The 17,495-nt window shown below is 41.2% G+C and overlaps 3 protein-coding genes across 5 annotated transcripts in view; 2 read left to right on the top strand and 1 right to left on the bottom strand.

The window, feature by feature from the left end:
• Window positions 1–83: 83 nt before the first annotated feature.
• LOC106649980 (cytoplasmic dynein 1 light intermediate chain 1) lies at window positions 84–5,155 on the top strand. Of its 2 annotated transcripts, none has more exons than XM_023457646.1 (10): window positions 84–693; window positions 833–906; window positions 990–1,106; window positions 1,167–1,409; window positions 1,487–1,700; window positions 1,774–1,962; window positions 2,019–2,133; window positions 2,210–2,323; window positions 3,450–3,600; window positions 3,669–5,155. In XM_023457646.1, exons 1-10 carry the CDS (start codon window positions 593–595, stop codon window positions 3,782–3,784), a joined length of 1,434 nt encoding a protein of 477 aa, XP_023313414.1. In that variant the 5' UTR covers window positions 84–592; the 3' UTR covers window positions 3,785–5,155. The 2 variants fall into 2 exon arrangements, with proteins under 2 accessions (XP_023313414.1, XP_014223212.1); XM_014367726.2 differs by having other exon boundaries at window positions 96–693; window positions 2,210–2,347; window positions 3,432–3,600.
• Window positions 5,156–5,794: 639 nt separating this feature from the next.
• LOC106649956 (choline transporter-like protein 1) lies at window positions 5,795–7,684 on the top strand. The gene is made up of 7 exons (XM_014367687.1): window positions 5,795–5,816; window positions 5,875–6,000; window positions 6,075–6,156; window positions 6,232–6,519; window positions 6,614–6,922; window positions 6,993–7,302; window positions 7,388–7,684. Exons 1-7 carry the CDS (start codon window positions 5,795–5,797, stop codon window positions 7,682–7,684), a joined length of 1,434 nt encoding a protein of 477 aa, XP_014223173.1.
• Window positions 7,685–8,426: 742 nt separating this feature from the next.
• Window positions 8,427–17,495, bottom strand: part of LOC106650113 (E3 ubiquitin-protein ligase MIB1) — a 72,979-nt gene continuing 63,910 nt past the window's right edge. For both annotated transcript variants that reach the window (XM_023457648.1, XM_023457649.1), the window contains 6 exons: window positions 13,981–14,200; window positions 12,986–13,293; window positions 11,887–12,061; window positions 11,107–11,305; window positions 10,280–10,782; window positions 8,427–9,570 (listed from right to left, as the gene is read on the bottom strand). In XM_023457648.1, the coding sequence (XP_023313416.1) occupies window positions 9,430–9,570; window positions 10,280–10,782; window positions 11,107–11,305; window positions 11,887–12,061; window positions 12,986–13,293; window positions 13,981–14,200 (1,546 nt within the window). In that variant the 3' untranslated portion in view covers window positions 8,427–9,429. The remainder of the gene's footprint in view (window positions 9,571–10,279; window positions 10,783–11,106; window positions 11,306–11,886; window positions 12,062–12,985; window positions 13,294–13,980; window positions 14,201–17,495) is intronic.

Below are 17,495 nucleotides of genomic sequence, written 5' to 3'. Positions count from 1 at the left end.
GTCCCCATCGCGTCATTCTGCAATGTTGGACACTTGAAGCGCTCGTCGATGAATAATATTTTCGATTCTCCGCCGACGACTGCCGCGTTCAGCGCATTAGTGAGGTAGTGCGCGCAGCACGACAGCATCGAGCACACCTCGATAGCCAATGTAACGCAGCTCGGTCTCGTATTACGTTATTATATAGGTGTGGGCTCTCAAAACTGCGAGTGATTATATTGTCAGTGCAGCGCGCAGAGACACAGACAGCAGCAGAGAGTTGCGTGCGAAAAAAAGGGTGGACAATTGGATAGTAACCTTAATGCGAAATAAGAGTGTCGTCGTCGCTCCGTATTATGAGTCAAATAAAACCTTACAGTAGCAGCAGCAGCTAGAGTTGCTAGATAGGTATTCGCGTGAGAATTCTCGTAGGCTTAATTTATTGCTATAACAGTGTCACAATATCGCCAATACGGCAAGTAGACGCGTGCCGTTAAACCGTGTGCACGTAATACGTAGTCATTTTCGCGAGAGTGTTGTGTTCCTCTCTCACGATACATCTAGCGAGTGAGTCAAAAGTATTTCGCGCAGAGTGTCGTCAGCTAGATGCTAGATGCCAGAAATTATGGCAGGTACATCGTCCTTCGGCATGCTGAACAACGAGTTCGCTGGCAGCAAAAAGAAGGATGAACCAGCGAACGAGGACAACTTGTGGTGGGTTTGAAATACGATATTGACACATTGTGCCTTTTTGTTGAACGTCGGCGGATCTTATCGCGACGATTAATTAATTCTCTCGGCGACTCCCCGTACGCTGACTGCATGTTAAATGATCATTTCCTGACTTTTGCAGGTCGCATATCTTGGCTCAAGTGCAGGCACAGAGTAGAAACAAATTGCCATCGAACAAAAATTTACTAGTTCTGGGTACGTAAGGATGACATGTTTACCATTCATACATTAATCTGTGTGAAATTTTCCTTATATGGTTTGCATGAAACTTATTGCAGGTGACAATGAGAGTGGAAAGACTACGCTAATAGCCAAACTGCAGGGTGTTGAAGACCCAAAAAAAGGATCTGGTCTTGAATACGCTTATATCGATGTTAGAGATGATTACAGAGATGGTCAGTACAATGCACAAATCAAGGTTTATGAATGAGTTTTAACATTCTTAATCATTACAGATCATACAAGATTATCAGTTTGGATATTGGATGGAGATCCAGGACACTCTAATCTGTTAAAATTTGCTTTGAACGCTGAAAGATTTCCTAATACTCTTGTAATGCTTGTCGCTGCAATGACCACACCTTGGGCATTATTAGATCAATTGCAATTTTGGGCTAGGGTTTTAGGTGAACATATTGACAACATTGCTACAAACAATGACTCTTTCAAAGAGACGTGGCAAGAGTGTAGGCAGCAAAGTAGGCTTTTCAAATCCATAAACTCATTCCTTCTGAGTAATAAGATAATAACATGCTCTCATTAATCTCTTTTGTAGTAAAGAAAAAATGGCAAGATTATACTGAACCAGGAGATGATTTAGAACCAGGCAGTCCATTAAGAAGAACAAGTAGAAATTTAGATGATGAAAATGTGGTTGACAATTTACCTTTGCCAGAAGGTGTATTAGAAACAAACTTAGGACTTGATGTGGTTGTAGTTATTACCAAAACAGATTATATGAGTACTCTAGAAAAAGAACATGATTATAGGTACATTTTTTCAGACTGATAAAACAGTACTTTTTTTAACTATAATAAACAAAGTAACTTGATTATTTTTTAGGGATGAGCATTTTGATTTCATGCAGCAGTGGATAAGAAAATTTTGCCTTCAGTATGGTGCTGGCCTTTTTTATACGTCAGTGAAAGAAGATAAAAACTGCGATCTATTGTACAAATATTTAACGAATAGGATTTATTCTTTTCCATTCAGAACACCTGCATTGGTAGTTGAAAAAGATGCAGTTTTAATGTAAGATCTTATAAATTATCAGAAATTATTCAATTTAATTAATGATCGCCATTCAGTCCAGCAGGTTGGGATAACAATAAGAAGATAAGTATTCTCCACGAGAATTTACAAGCTATGAAGCCCGATGATTATTACAGGGATATCATAGTGCAACCGACTTCAAACAAGAAGGTATTTATTATTTTAATACTAGGGATAAAATTTGAAAAAAAATGAAATCAATAACTTTTCAACATTTCTGATTTAGAATGTAACGCGACAAGTTGAAGTGGTCGCGGAAGACGAACAAACTTTCTTGGCTAGACAACAAGAAGCATTATTAGGAAAAGAATCTAACCGATCACCGTCGCAGAGGAATCAGGCAAGCACAGGCCCAGTTATACAGGTCAAATCCATTTTGATACTAGCATGCTTTCAATGTAACATTGGTGTTAAAATCTTCAATGAAAATCATCAGCATCAGCATCAAATTTTTATCAAACTAAAAACAAACATTTTTTGCCTCAAGTAATTAACATTTATGTTTTAATTTTTTTCTAATTTCTCGTGAAAAATTAACGTTTCGACTTAACATTCATCATATTCATTTTTTAATGACAAATTAACGTTAAACAAAATACGGTGAAATCGTTGAAAGTGCTTTGCCTGAACAAAAAATTATTTTATGAAAATTAAGTAATTACGTACATTTTTACACCCCTATTATTTAAAGTAATTAGCTTATTTTCTTAAAAAATTGCTTGATTGAGTCCCTGCATGATAGCAAAATAATGGAAATTCCATCATTCGCGCAGCTTCCGATTACGCAATCTTTTTCCCTTTTTTCTTGCCTGCAAAGTAATTATTTTAAACGACATTTTCACGAAAATGAGAGAAAGCACTTTCTCGACAAATTGCCGTCGCGCTTAAGTGCGAAACATTCATAATGCGCGCGCATAAAAGGCTCCATGCAATCTCGTTCACAAATTCGACTTATTTTCACGAGTCAAATCTTGAATATTTCATGTACATGTATACCATTGCCCATCCAAGCATGCACTGCGTTTACCTGCCGAAATGTTATATTCATTCAAATATATGTGCATCCGCCTGGAAAGGCTCCTACTGCTGCCTACATAAACTTGTGGCTGCGTAAAATATGCATATTCCGTTGGCCAATGCTTTACGTACGTAACAAAATCAAAATAATCTCCGTGCACACGGGCAGAAGGCAAAGGTATGTTTTCGAAAGATCTTTAGGTATGTATCATTTGCTTGCAATCATTGAAACCAAAAATGAAATGAATAGACTCCTTTGAAAGCATGTTTGGAACTCATATCATGTGGATCGATCTGTGTTGCTTTGGCATAATTTTATTCATTTATAAATAATTATACTCATTGAAAGCCATAAAAATGCAATACCGCTTCAAAAATTATCGCGCTCAAATGTAACACAAACAAGCAAGCATTGAAAGATTTCAACGTAGGTTGCGTCGCCAAACAAGAAGTTGGATCCAAAGGCCGGTACGACCCCCTCTGGTGAAGGTGTTCTAGCTAATTTCTTCAATTCTTTGCTGAACAAGAAGACGGCCGGTGGCTCGCCCGGTGGTCCTGGATCCCCGAGCTCCCTTGCTGGTGCCAGTCCCATCAAGCCAGGTAAATTGTTCACTGGCTCTTTGACGCATCGATGGCGTGGTATTATGATTGTTTTGTTTTTCATTTAGATGGCCTGCCGATCGATAAAAATACTATGCGCAACGACGCCGCGGCCGAACTCGATCGAATCACGAAATCCAAACTAATCTCGTCTCCGGAACTTGAAACATCCACCGAATCTTGAAAATCGCAATATTCGCTCTTGTTCATCGACATCATCATTTCATGTTGCAACGAACAGAAGACTAAGTTGTGTGAAGTTTTTTTCTTTACAGTGCCGCGCTTGAACAAGAACAAGCATGTCGTAAATTTATAAACGAGTGAGAGCGTTTTTTTAAATTATATTTTATTATTTGTACAATTTTAATCGAATAGTTCGACGATATTTTTATTTGTTGAACTGACTCGAAAAATTTATATATATAAAAAAACGCAGTTCAGTACTTACTAAACGCATCAAACTGTTGAAATACTAATTTATGATAAAAAATTGATTTAGAAAAGCATAAATCTTGGTTTTCCACGACGTTTTTCGTGCATACGCAGTACTTGCTTGACAATAACCAATCCTTTATTTTGCGCCTAACCATTGAGTGTGAATGTTAAAGGACATGAATAACAAAGCAAGTCTGTCAACAGTGCCAGATTATATATATTTATAGCTAATGATCATCGAGCCATTTCGGCAATTTAGTAATTTGTATTAAAAATGTAATGTAAATGAGCTCGATGTAAGCGATGCATTTTGTAACCATTTCAATCAAAGTTATTTGGAACTGAGAAAACAAAAAAACTCAATTTTTTACTATGTGAAAAGTTGTTTATCTCGTCTTTAATCTATAAACTCTCATTAAGAGATAATATGAGATTTTCTTGTTGACACAAGAAAAGTATAATTGTAATGTTGCACAATTTTTATAAACAAGTTGCTTCAAAAGCTTGATTTGTACATTTGAATCGCTGTATTTTTCCCTTGCATTATTTCTAGCAAGAAGAACGAATAATTGTTTAAAAATATATCGTGACTGAAAAATGGAAAAATAAAAAAATTGATTCGGGGATTGTGTGTGAATATTTTTTTTATTTTACATTTCATTGTGGTAAACGATGAATATTAAGCACAATACAAAAATTTAACGATGAAATTGTCTGATAATTTTTAAGTTACATAGCTGAATTTGTAAAACATTTATATCCTTATTATTTCCATTTTATATCACGTTTATTGTTTTATATTAAAAATGTGAAAAACGTAATGATGTATTTAATTAAAATTAACTCACCGTGCAATTATCATTAAAGGTACAGTCTTGTTGATAAATAATAATACATGTTCTCTTGATAATCGAAAGTTATGTTGAATGTTGCTCTTATGCATTAATTAAAATTACCAGTAATTAAAGGAATCTTTTTCATGACTTATATACAAAAAATATCACGATTTCATAATATCCGGTAATTTTTTTATCTAAACTTATAAGTGCTTGCTGTAAATGCATTAAAAAACGCATGTTCTTCTTTGTATAAGATCAATAAATGGAGCCTTTCAACATGACAAATAAGATTTGAACGCAATTTTTCTTTTCATTCTCTACCACACGCACTGTGTACTTCATTTTGTCGCGATTCCATAAGATAGACCATTATACAGATTTTGCAATCATTTGACTATCATTATTTACAAATAACTAGCTTAATATTTTTCTCGAATGTAATTTATTTTTCTTTTTAAGCTTCATCATTTCTGCAATTTATCATAATGAAAGTTTTAAAGTTTGTGAGCCGTAATTTTAGTTGTATTAAATGTTTAAATCTGTATCAACTGAGAACATCTAAAAATTATGGGCCTTAAATATTGATAAAGAATTATTGTCACGAAAATACATTGTTCGGACAAACCTGATGTTAACTTTTTTTTCTACAAAATCTCACTTAAAGTTTGGGCAGGATACGGGGGACCTTTCGAACTTTAGTTCTTTTTGAAATGCCTTGAACGATTTTCGAATTCAACTGAATATGGTTTTTGATTATTTCACAACCAATTAGTAGTTTACGGGAATTAACGCTTGGTACAGGTTAAGGGTCCGATGTGTATAGTTTAATGCAATTGAGATTATTTTTTTTTTAATAATAAATTAATTTTTCCGGGTACACGCAGGGCTCAATTACACGCGATATGCTTCCCACCGTCGAAATGAGTCACAGCCGAGATTTCGGTGAGTTTTGTGATATCACAAGCAAATAGAAGCGTGACGATTTCATGGAAACTTTCAGGCAAAAAGATCGCTTACGATCCAACATGGACAGGTCCACTGAACATAAAACGAAAAGCAGAAAACATACCCTTTACAGTCGCTTATTACTTGTTCGTCGGCCTTTGGATCGGAGTAGCTATTTACGGTATGAAAAAAACGCTAACGAATTTGCAGTCTCTTTTTTTAAGCCCTAAATTGGTGGTGACATTTTTCGCGCAGCTTATCTGGCCGGCGACGTATCAAAATTCGAAGAGAATGACGATTTTACGACCGAGTGTGAGCAATTCGTCGCCTCGGAATGGTAGGACAAATTTACGCGCGGAAGATTTGTTCGGCCAAGCACGGAATCATGCGGATTGCCTCATGAAAATTCCAGGTGGATCGTGCTGACTGTATTCCTGTTGGGCGCGTTCTGGTCGATTTTGTTCCTGGCCTTATTGAGAGTCGCGGCGAAGTTCATGGTTTACACAGCGATCGCCTTGATGTTCACCATCATCGGCTTGGCTGTATTCGGCTCGGCTTGCGCCCTGATCTTTGAACGGACGCGCGGTACTTTCGCTGGCTTCATCGTGTGCACATTATTGCTGATTATCTCTATATGGGCGTACATGACAAAAAGCAAATTCATCCCGATGACCTGCGAAATCATTCGAGAGGCGGTCAAGCAAGTGTCGTCCCCGCTCCCCTAATTTTTTCTATACAACGCATCGTTTGAATTAAATACCAATCATTCCGATCGTTTGTTCTTTAAATTACAGAGCTATATTCTTCTTTCCGCTGGTTTTCATTTACACGATGGCCTACTACGCTCTGGCCACAATCTTCACATATTTCATAATGGAAATTTGGGTCCACCTAGCCTCGATCGTCATCATTGAGGGATACGTTCCGATCCAATTATATTTTTGTGACATAATCAATGTTATCGCTCTAATCTGGATCAATTGCCACATGTGGGGCATCTACCGGCTGAGCGTGGCTGGATCATACGGAACCTGGTACTGGGCCATGAACAAGCGCGAGGTGCCGCTCACCACCACGTTGCGCTTCATCTACATCGCCGTCAGGTGTTGCATCATATCGTCGCGATAGCGCTCGAGAAATCGCGTCTAAACGTTCGAATGCATTCATTTCTAGATACCACATTGGCCCGGTGGCGTTCGGCTCGCTCATCTTGACGGTCTGCTTCATACTGCGAATGTTGATCAGTATGATTTGTTCGTCCGCGGGCGCCGACGATCCCAACGCGAATCCCGTCACTTGTCTGTTCCGCAGCTGCTTGCTGTGCTGCTATGCCGCTGTATCCTGCCTCGAGACGATAGTTGAGTCCGTCACTGGCTTGTCTTTCGTTTATATCGCGCTTCACGGCGGTGGATTCATTGATGCAGCACGAGAGTCGTTCAATATGTTCAGAAGAAATTTTTTGAAAGTCGCCATCCTCTCGCAGGTAGCCTTTCATTCTTGTCCACTCTGAGTTATAAAAAATCAATAGTACGCGATGATTATCATTGGAAATTCTTTTCAATTCAAAGATCGTAAGAATTTTGTGCGTTGTTGCCATGGTTTTGATCTCAATCTTGACGGTTCTCGTATTTTGGGGACTAGTGTCGTCGCAATCGATAGCATTAGAAGAGAGGCAAATTGTACTGGGTCTTTGTATACTTGGCATCCTGGTTCTGGTCGGTTTAATGCTTGAACCATTATCGATTGCCGTTGATACCATCTTCACGTGCGTGCTCGAAGATTTTGAAATGAACGGCGGCACCAACAGACCTTACCACATGTCGGATAAGTTGAAAAAACTAGTTCTCGAGAATAGACTGGAGTAAGATTTTCATCGAGCAATCAAGACCTGTGTTACCTGCCAGGCATGAATTGATTTTTTTGATATAAAAAAAAAAAAAAATTACTCAGTAAAAAAAATCGACATGTGAATTTATGTACTCATCAGTATGTACATCAACAACCAAGACATTAACACCAATAATCAACCTTGCTGACTGCAAGTTTATACTTCATTAATTCGAATAACAAAAACTGTACTGTTTCTTCATTTATTCCGTTTTTATGTTCAATGGGTGCAATTCATTTTATTGATTTACATCATACTTTGAATTTGCAACGATATTATTTTAAATTTTCGTTTATTTCATACTTTTACAGAGCTTCGCTTACAATTTATAAAATGAATTAGGTGCTATAATTTTTTAAGGATTCTTTTTAATTGGTGATTAAGTTGAATTTCTTTTACTATAAATAATTTAAACTTTTTTCTCAAAGATATACATGCATTGATTCATTGAAGTTGACAAAGGGTAATAGGACGGTTATAATAATAAGATATTTCTAACAGTTTCAATGTATTTATTGCACTCCCTATTAAGTTTTTTTTATAAATTCACCAGATTTTTTTCATAAGTAATACATTTTTACCATTTTCGTGTTTACAGAATTAGAATCATTCGTTAAAAAAAAAGAAAAAAAAAGACATATTATTACAACTCTCAGAGTTTTCTTATAAAAAATAGCATACAAAATAACACGTACAAAATAATCAAAAAAATCTTGTGAAGTTCACAGACTTTTTTTATATTATTTACAAGAACAAGATTTTTAAAAGATTTCATTAAAGTAAATTGAATACGTACCTATTTTAACAATTTATTTCGAACAGTATACCATTCTATCTACTGTCAAATTTTTCACAAAAGGGAAGACAGATAAATAAAGATAAAAATCACTGCACAAAATAATCTCAGTAGCTTCGTTAATTATACAAACATCAATGTAAATATCTAATCAAGTAGACAAATCACATAAACAAATTAGCAGCTTACAAAAGGGTTTTAATTTTACAACTTTTCAAAAAATTTATCATTAGCAAGTTTAATTTACTGGTAAATATTGATCAAAAATTGAATGCTACACATAACGTGTAAATATTTTCAATATTATATGCTATAAAAAATTTCAATGCAAGACAACTTAAATTAACAAACAAGAAGCATTTGTCAAGTCGAACTAATCATTATTACTTCACTATTTTAGCTTATGCTTTACTTGAATGTAAAAACAAAGGCACGCACTTGATCAATGGCAAAGAAAAACGAAATATACGCGTTACTTTGTCTAATTATTTTATTTTTTAATCGTACCTAAACCCGATAATTATCAATCTTGAATAAATTTTATTATATTCCGATCGATACACAGCTCGCAAATATTTTGTTCCACAGCAGACTTCTACTCTTTGATTAACCATAACAGATGCGAGAAGTGTGTCAATGCATCAATAACAAGGATCGATTTTCAGCACAATCGAAAGTAGAAAATTCATCATGCGATTAACCAATTATAATTAAATGCGAAAAAAATTTAATTACTAAATCAACGCTATCCATATAAGATTTGTGTGAGTATAAATGTACAAATAGAGATGTCCAAAAGCTCGATAATCCCTTTTTACGACAATTTTTCACTTGGTCGATTATTTCGTTCGGCATTAAAGGGAAATGTTAACGCATTAATTTGATACTATCGGTCTAACATTACGACTAACGACCGCTCTCTTCTTTCAATAAAGCAGAATACGCTTATCAACGGCTTTGCGGCAAATCGGGCACTCGGACATGCGGTCGCCGCACATTTGGCACGTGCCGTGGCCGCACAGGAAGATCATGTTTTTCAAGCGATCCAAGCACACCGGGCACATTGTCTGTTGAAAGAAAGAAAATATCCATCAGTGATTGAAGCAAAAAAAAAAGGAAAAGAAAAGAAAACAACAATAACAACAACAACTACACATACGTATGTACGCGAGATAAGACCGCAACAACGACGCACTATATTGCCGCGTCGTGCTTCGCTAGCTTCGAATGCCCAACCAAGGATAATTAAAACGGGGCTGCGAGTGCTTTTCCTCGGTGAATTTTCACGTGCATGCATGTGCTTTGAAAACTTTTCACGCGCGCGCGCATATACACATGCTAAAATGGAAACAGGTCGGTAAGACGCGAGTCAAAAAACCATTAATCAGACGAGGACGCTGCATTTTTAATCGCGTTAAAATATTTAAAATATTCCGTTTGAAATTTTCATAGCCGAGCGATCCCTTGACGACGATAAAATCAATTTCCTCGATGCGCCAATGGTTAAATCGTTCGCCTCTCTCTCCCGTGAACACGAAAGCAAACGAGCATCTCGGCAAGAGCTAATTGATCCTCGTCGTGTATATAATGCCGAGCCTCTCTGCCGACAGCCCTCAATCCTCTTCCTCCCCATCGGTTATGATAGACGGTCTATATGTACGTATGCTAGCGCGTACCCGTGTTATGTGGTACGGCACAGTTGAATAATCAATGCATGTCTCTCTATATCGTGCTACATAATAGAGGGACACGAGGAGGATATAATAGATGCGTTACCTGTTCTTTGATGTCTTGTAGCTGTTGCTGCAATTTCTGTATGTCGCTGTGAGACGTGTCGCGGCTGCCATTGTTCATGAGGTTGCCCTCGGGCTGTTGCTGCTGCTGCTGATGTTGATTCTGTTGCTGCGGTATGGCCGGCAAAAGCGGCTGGTTAGCGCACGAACTCGTCGTGCTTTGCGGCTGTTCCTGTTGAGGCGAACTTGTCGCCGATGCCGCCGTGGCCACAGCCACTTGTGCCGCCGCCGCCGCCGGCACCACCAAAGCTGCTGCCGCGGCGGTCTGTGCGACGTTCGTCGTCGCAGCGGTCGTTGTCGTCGCAGCCGCTGCCGTCGCCTGGGCCGTCGCCGCCGCCGCCGCCACCGCCACGGCACAACTACTTTTGCTTTTATTGCGGTTACTGCTGTTATTAGTGTTGTTGCTGTTATTGCTGACGATGGTGCCGTTGTTGAGCAACTTTTCGTCGGGGCTGTCGCTGATCTTTATGCCGGCCAATCTGGCAGCTGTGTGGGCAGCAGGGAGGAAAAGTTTTTAGTTTCCTTATAGTAATGGAACTGTATCGTCGACAGTATACGAGGTACAGCGACGGCGAGGAGGCCATGTATCCCGTTGCAAAGTTTTCGCGATAAAAACGTCATTTAGCCTCCTCGCTCGTTCGCTCGCTCGCTCGCCTACCTATAGCTATTGCACCGACCGAAGAAAGTTCGATCTTCATCTCGTGCACAGAGAATCAATGCGTGAACGATGCAAAAATTTTTTTTACCCCCTTATCTATAATATATCTATCTCTATCTATCTGTCGCGGCCGTTGCGATCTATATACGTACCTAGTTGAGCCGTCGTGCAGGTCTTGAGATCGCCGAAATCGCTGTAGCACACGGAAATGGGCAACATCCGGACTATCTGCGTCCGGCACTGGACGCACTTCTTCATGAGGGTTGCGCAGCCCTCGCAGGCGCACATGTGGTTGCACGGCAGGAACAGCATCGACGACTTGCGGTCTGAGCACACGATGCAATCTTCGATCTGCAAAACGAACGGGTTTCAGGGCGCGCGAGGAGCGTGTCAGTATTCTATGCATTATTTTGTATATCCTCTCTCTTTCGATTCTCTCTCGGATAAAGCATTTCCGTGTCAGAGGAGCTTTTCAAGTGGCGACGCGGGGTGTGTGTGTGTGTGCGCGCGTGGCTGGTGAGCTTTCGCGCGCATTTCTATATATACTGCGTGCAATGCGCGCGAGAATATATACGATATATACTTTCGTTTAAATCAAATGTGCAATTATCGCCATTCACGCTCTTCCCACACATACACACACGTGCACAGTGCACACACGTAGGGGGTGCGAACAATGAAGAGTGATGCGTTTCAGGGAGTGTGGGTGGTGGTGGTGGTGGAACGTAGGAATGCATTTGTACGAGGAGACGAAGAACGTTTTAGCCGGCGTAATGAAATTTTAAATGAATAAAGAACTCGTCGCAAATCCCGCAAGCTCTCCGCTCCGCGTGCACACGGTCCAAAGTGATTTATCCTTTACACAAGCGGGCCGATTCGCATTACAGTTATGTACGCGCTATCTATGTAATATATATAATAGGAGAACTTACCTTGGTGCGATTAACGATGTTCTCGCGACATATGAGACATTTCTTGACTCTTGGCGCGCAGTAGAAGCAGCACGTCACGTGTCCGCAGGGCTCGAACAGCATCTCTCGCTTCGCGTCGGAGCAGACAAGGCACTCGTCTATGGTCGGCGTCGGTGGGGCAATCTCGATGTCGTGGCTGCAGTGTTTTACAACAAAAAAGAAATGAAAGAATTGTGTAGGAAGAAAAAAAAATCAGAAAGAAAGAAAAATTACAAAACTCGTGTACAAAATATCGAATATTTTTCACGCGAAATTGCATTTTGCGCTGCCGCTGCTGCTGCAAACTCGCTATGTGTATATAGGCTGACTCAGACTAGTGTACGTGTATGCGTTCAGCCGCGCACCCGATGTTCATTAAGACGGAAGCAGAGGTGAAAAAAATGACCCCGAGGGATTACATCTAGGGGGCCTTTCTCTCTCTCTCTCTCTCTCTCTCTCTCTCTCTTGCTGGGCGTTCGTGTTCACGCTTATACGAGCAAGACATTAATTCGGGCTTGATCATTATATTATACGGGACGAAGCTAACGTGAGTGCGGGGGCCGAATATAGTGCAGCGAGGCGCGCAGCTGATGATTGATCGCGTTTTCCAAGTGCAGGAGCAGCAGCACTAGCAGCAGAGTTCTATAGCATGGCATGTAACAGCAGCACCAGCAAAAAAAAGTATAACTTCGCGAGCTTGCGATAATGCAATGCAGCAACTCGGAGAGCTTTAGTGTGTGTATGTGTGTATATAGATGATGAGATTGTAAGATGTGTTAATAATGATAATATATGCCCTGGCGCTGCAGCAGGATATTGTATTCGTGTGTATACACGCGGGTTTGCATTGTGTGCACGTGTATGCATGTATGCCGCACGAGTAATGCTCGAATCTATAGTCTGGATTTATCGATAAAGCTTTCCGGGTCACACGGAAATAGCAGCAGCAGCAGCAGCAGCAGCAGCTCCACGCGCAGCAATTGGAATCGCGCGCGAGCGAAGCTTTCACAAACGGCTCGTGTATTATATAGATATAACAATACAGGCTGCAAAAAAAGAACAAGTAGAAAAATATACAAACTTTTTATCCTTGCGGCAGGTAGTGAGAGCCTTGCACAGATTCGGATCTGGACAGAGGTCAAGCGGAGTCTGGCCCTTCTTGTTCTTGAGCTCGAGATCGGCCCCGTGCGCGGACAGGAAACAGGCGATGAACGAGCTGCTCTTTTTGTCCTGACCCTGCGCACCCAAGCCCATCAGCAGTCTGCCCACGTCCTGGACGTCCTGCAGCTGGCGCAGCTGCGACAGGGTGTGATGCCTGAGTGCCTCGTGCAAGGGCGTGTCGCCGTCCTTGTCCGCCACGTTCAGATTCGCGCCCTCGCGCACCAGCAGCTGAAAAGTCAGCGGTATGTTGTACGTGCGTACGTTATGGCCCTGATCGTGATTACACCGCGCTGTAGCGAGCTCTCTCGGTCGCGTAATTGCAGCGCAGCTCGTTTATTATTATCATTATACTTTCAACTCGATTATAGAGATGATATTTTCCAAGCGCATGTGCCGACGCAGATAATAAATCAAGCTTGGGAAATTTCAAATTTGTCACCCTCGTTCGCGAGCACGCAAAACGCATTAATTCGGCTTTCCTGTTTTTATTTATTTTTTTCTTCTTCTTTCGTACTTTTATTTTTAATTTTTGGCCCTGCGGTGCCGATAAGTATAGTAATCGCGCGAGACGAAAGCAACACGCGCGGGCGCGGGCTCGATCGCTAATGCCCATAAACAAGTAGATTAGCCCAGAATTGCGAGCGTCGGGCGGTATAGCGGATAATGCTGTATAAAATTGACAGGAGCACGTATACATGTATACGCTGTACACAGGCAGCCAGCCAGCTCGCAATAACCATCGATTTTACCCTATAAACTTCGTCATTTTCATCGTGTGCCCGGGCGGACGGGGGTAAGCCAGTGGTGGCGGTGTAGCTCGTAAAGCCCGCGACGTTTCAATTTCGACCTGATTTACAATTATTGCCTCTCGCTCGGATCGCTCAATATATGTATATACTACACACACACACATACCCGAACGATCTGGGTGTGCTGTCGCTCGACGGCGAGATGCAAGGCCGTCTGCAAATTGACGTTCTGCAGATCCAAATCGGCTTTGCCAGCCCTGGCCAGCTGCTCGGCCACCTCCACGTGATTGTTCAGCGCCGCCAAATGTAGTGCGGTGTAGCCGTCGTCCTTCTTCTCGTCGACGATCCAGGGCCGTGGCAGCTTCGACAGCAGTACCCTCATGGCGCTGTAACGAGGAAAATCAATAAAATTGTTATTATCGAGCATAGACTGTATTTGATAAAGTCGATATTAAATTATTATTATTATAATTGTTTATATTAATTATATAATTATACATGAGAAACTAAACATTAACAATTGCAAACGTTTTGACGGCCCAATGACAATACTTGATTAAAATTTTATGAAAGGGATAAATGTAGGATAGAAATACAAACATATTATTGCAATAATCCTGTTCATTTGATTTGAGTACTTATTTTAAGTTATTATACTTCCGAAGTACGATCGTATTTCTCCTCATAGTTACAATTACTAGATCTAGTAATAGTTATTAAACTGGATTTATCCAGTGCGCAATTAGATAATCTAGTAATGGCTACTAAATCCGTTCGCTATCCCATTCGCGGCTTCTGCTCTGGTCCGAGTATCGTATTTTTTTTTAGTGTTAAAGTGCAGAGTTCTGATTCTAAACCTATCGAATGTAATTCTCATGGTTGTCGCTCACTTTTGGACTCTAACTTTCTACGGTCTACGACGAATTTCCACCATTCACTACGATAATACTATAACTCGGCAGCTGCATTACCCAGAAAAAGCACTCGGTGCGCAGCACGTATATTTCGGCTTCGCTTCATCGATCATAAAGAGGTTCAGGTTATATTATGTATACGCGTAATGCAGCCAGTCCATTGCAGCACATCGAAGTGCGTGTATATACATTTCAGCTTGCTGCGTGACGACCATAAGTCGCTCTTCGCTATTTCCGGCCTCGATTATCGGCACTCCTTTGCAGCGCGGCGCTTCACGCGCCTGCCGTGCACCAAACGCGCATGAATTTATATCGGTGGCAGTAGCAGTAGAGGACGCGAGAGAGAAAGAGAGAGAGAGAGAAAATATAAACGATCATTGCGAATCTATGCATCGCGCCGAGTTCTACGATGGACATAAACGTCAGTTATCGCGATGCACGCGCACGACGACGAAGACGTCGCGATCCGTACATTACATGCTCGTGCGGCGCCATTATTGCCTTTGAACCCGTATCATAATATAGTTCCTTCTCTTTGCCCTCTCATCTTCGACCGGATCGCGCGGGTAAGTAAAGCTCTTTGCTGATCCGATACTCGTTAGGCGGCACGTACAGGTATAAACGCGAAATATACATCTTCCTGCTTTTATATTTTTGTACTCGTTTATTAGTGGACATCTGCGAGTGTATAAGCCGGTGTTATATACGTATTACAATCGATGCGGGCTCTCCTTCAAGAGCGAGAGCGAGAGTCGGAAATAAAAAAATAAAAATAGGCACCGGAGACTAAAAATTTGGTACACTAACGAGACGGCATTTTCATGATTCTACGGTTATTGAGCTTATTGCTCGGGCAAGCTCGAGCGACGTTGATTTTAATAATACTCAGAGGAGAGACCAGCGAGAGAGTGAGAGACGCCTATCCTCGCCACGCTTTAGCTCTCTACTCCTCGACTTTGCAATTATGCTGACAAGGTTCGGATGTCAACGTGCTGCTGCTGCCGTCGCTGCGTCGCGTTACTACTAGCCCTTCGTCTTGGTTTGAATTCTTCTTTTTCTTTCATTCTTTTTTGGCTTCAACCGAACGAGCCTATTATATCGTACACGGTGATTACGTAAAGTTCGCGAGTATGAAATTCTATTAATGCCATACAGAGTCGTCGTCTGCTTGGGCGCGTCCCGCAAAAGTCACGACGAGACGAGAGAAAATCTTCTTTTCGACTCGGTTTATGTGTGCGGATGGTATTTTTGGAAATCCGCGTGTCGTCGTCCGCGTCCGGACGAGAAAAACCTTGACTAATAAGACGCTCTTCCGGTTTCGGGACATATGCGCGTCGCTGCTGCTGTGCAGCACAGCCACAACGATGCCATTGACCCGCGGGGCACTTCATCGGCGCGGCATCGAGTTCTTCTTCGTTATACTATACGCGGTGCGTCGCGCTGCGCTGGCTGCTGCATTATACACAATATCCTATACATTATAGCGTCGACGCTCGAGAGCGATCGAATGATATAGATTCTATTACGGTTTCGGCGTTCGATCAGCTGATCAGCACCTAAATTCTCATCGACGACTCTCGAATTTGTGACACGACCGCGCCATAATAGCTTATCGCGATGTTGTAAATATTAATTTTCTCGCTGGCTAAGTGGGACAAATAATATTAGTCTTATCGGGTTTCCGTAAAAAAATAAAACACACATACATGTAGGGTGGTAAAGAAAAGAAAAACACAAAGATAAATTTGTATCGCCGTATCAACACTTTGAGTAATAAGCTCGCGGTGGAAAAGTTGGCCAGGCCAACAGAGAGAGTGAGAAAGAGAACAAGCGAGCGAGCGAGCGTTGAAACGACACACATAAGCTTTTAAGGGAGGAAACTTATACGACGAAGACGACGACGACGGCGAAGCTTGCGACGTTAATTTCAGCAGCCGGAAATTGCCGAGAGATTAACCCACGTGCTTTATAACACTAGCTAGGCGCGCGTCGTCGCTCATACGATTGCTCATGCCTGCCTCGACCTCCCTCGCAAAGTTTTTCTTTCAATTTTCTGTGTGTGTCGTTCGCTGCTGCAGGCTGCAGTAGTACGGATGTCAGCGTGCGCGCACGAAGGAAAGACGACCGTCGAGCGCGTCGTCGTGTAGTGTTGCAGCCAAGTGTGAGAGCTGTGACCCCATCGTGCTCACATGTGTGTACAACACAGCTGCATACACACGAGTGGTTCATTGAATTTTCCCGATTGACACTTTCACCGCATTGTATAAACGTTTATATTTTCATGGCTTTATATCAATTTTCAACTGCTACCTATGCTTCTGTCGTTCGTAATTACTCGGGTCATATTATGCATCGAAAAATGAGTATAGCTGCCTGCCTCGGATTTTATACGAGTACGCTGCAATGTTCGATAATAGACGGTCGCCAGCTCAGCTCGGCCGTACAACACATGTTGATACCGAGGAACATTTGTCGAACGAAGGAAAGAGGAAAAGAAGAGTAAAAAAAAAAGAAGTAAATAAAGAAAAAGGAATAAAGCGAGGCGGTATTTCTCGACTCTCGTGTGGCATTCGCGCGCGAGATCATGTGGCCCCCCAACCGACTTACGCTAATTTAAAACCATAGAAACTTTGCGGGAGAGATGAGTGCACGCCGCGTACAGCCGCACGTCTATTTCTGATGGCGAGCGCGCACAGCTCTCTCTCTCTCTCTTTCTCTATAAGCGACAGCTATTTTGTAATCCCCCGAGCAGCGATAATTTTTATTC

Source organism: Trichogramma pretiosum, unplaced genomic scaffold (assembly GCF_000599845.2).
Source record: "Trichogramma pretiosum strain Unisexual culture from Peru unplaced genomic scaffold, Tpre_2.0 scaffold82, whole genome shotgun sequence".
Classification (NCBI taxonomy): Eukaryota; Metazoa; Arthropoda; class Insecta; order Hymenoptera; family Trichogrammatidae; genus Trichogramma; species Trichogramma pretiosum.
Note: the sequence above shows the minus strand (reverse complement) of the source record. Positions and strands in the feature narration are given on the sequence as shown.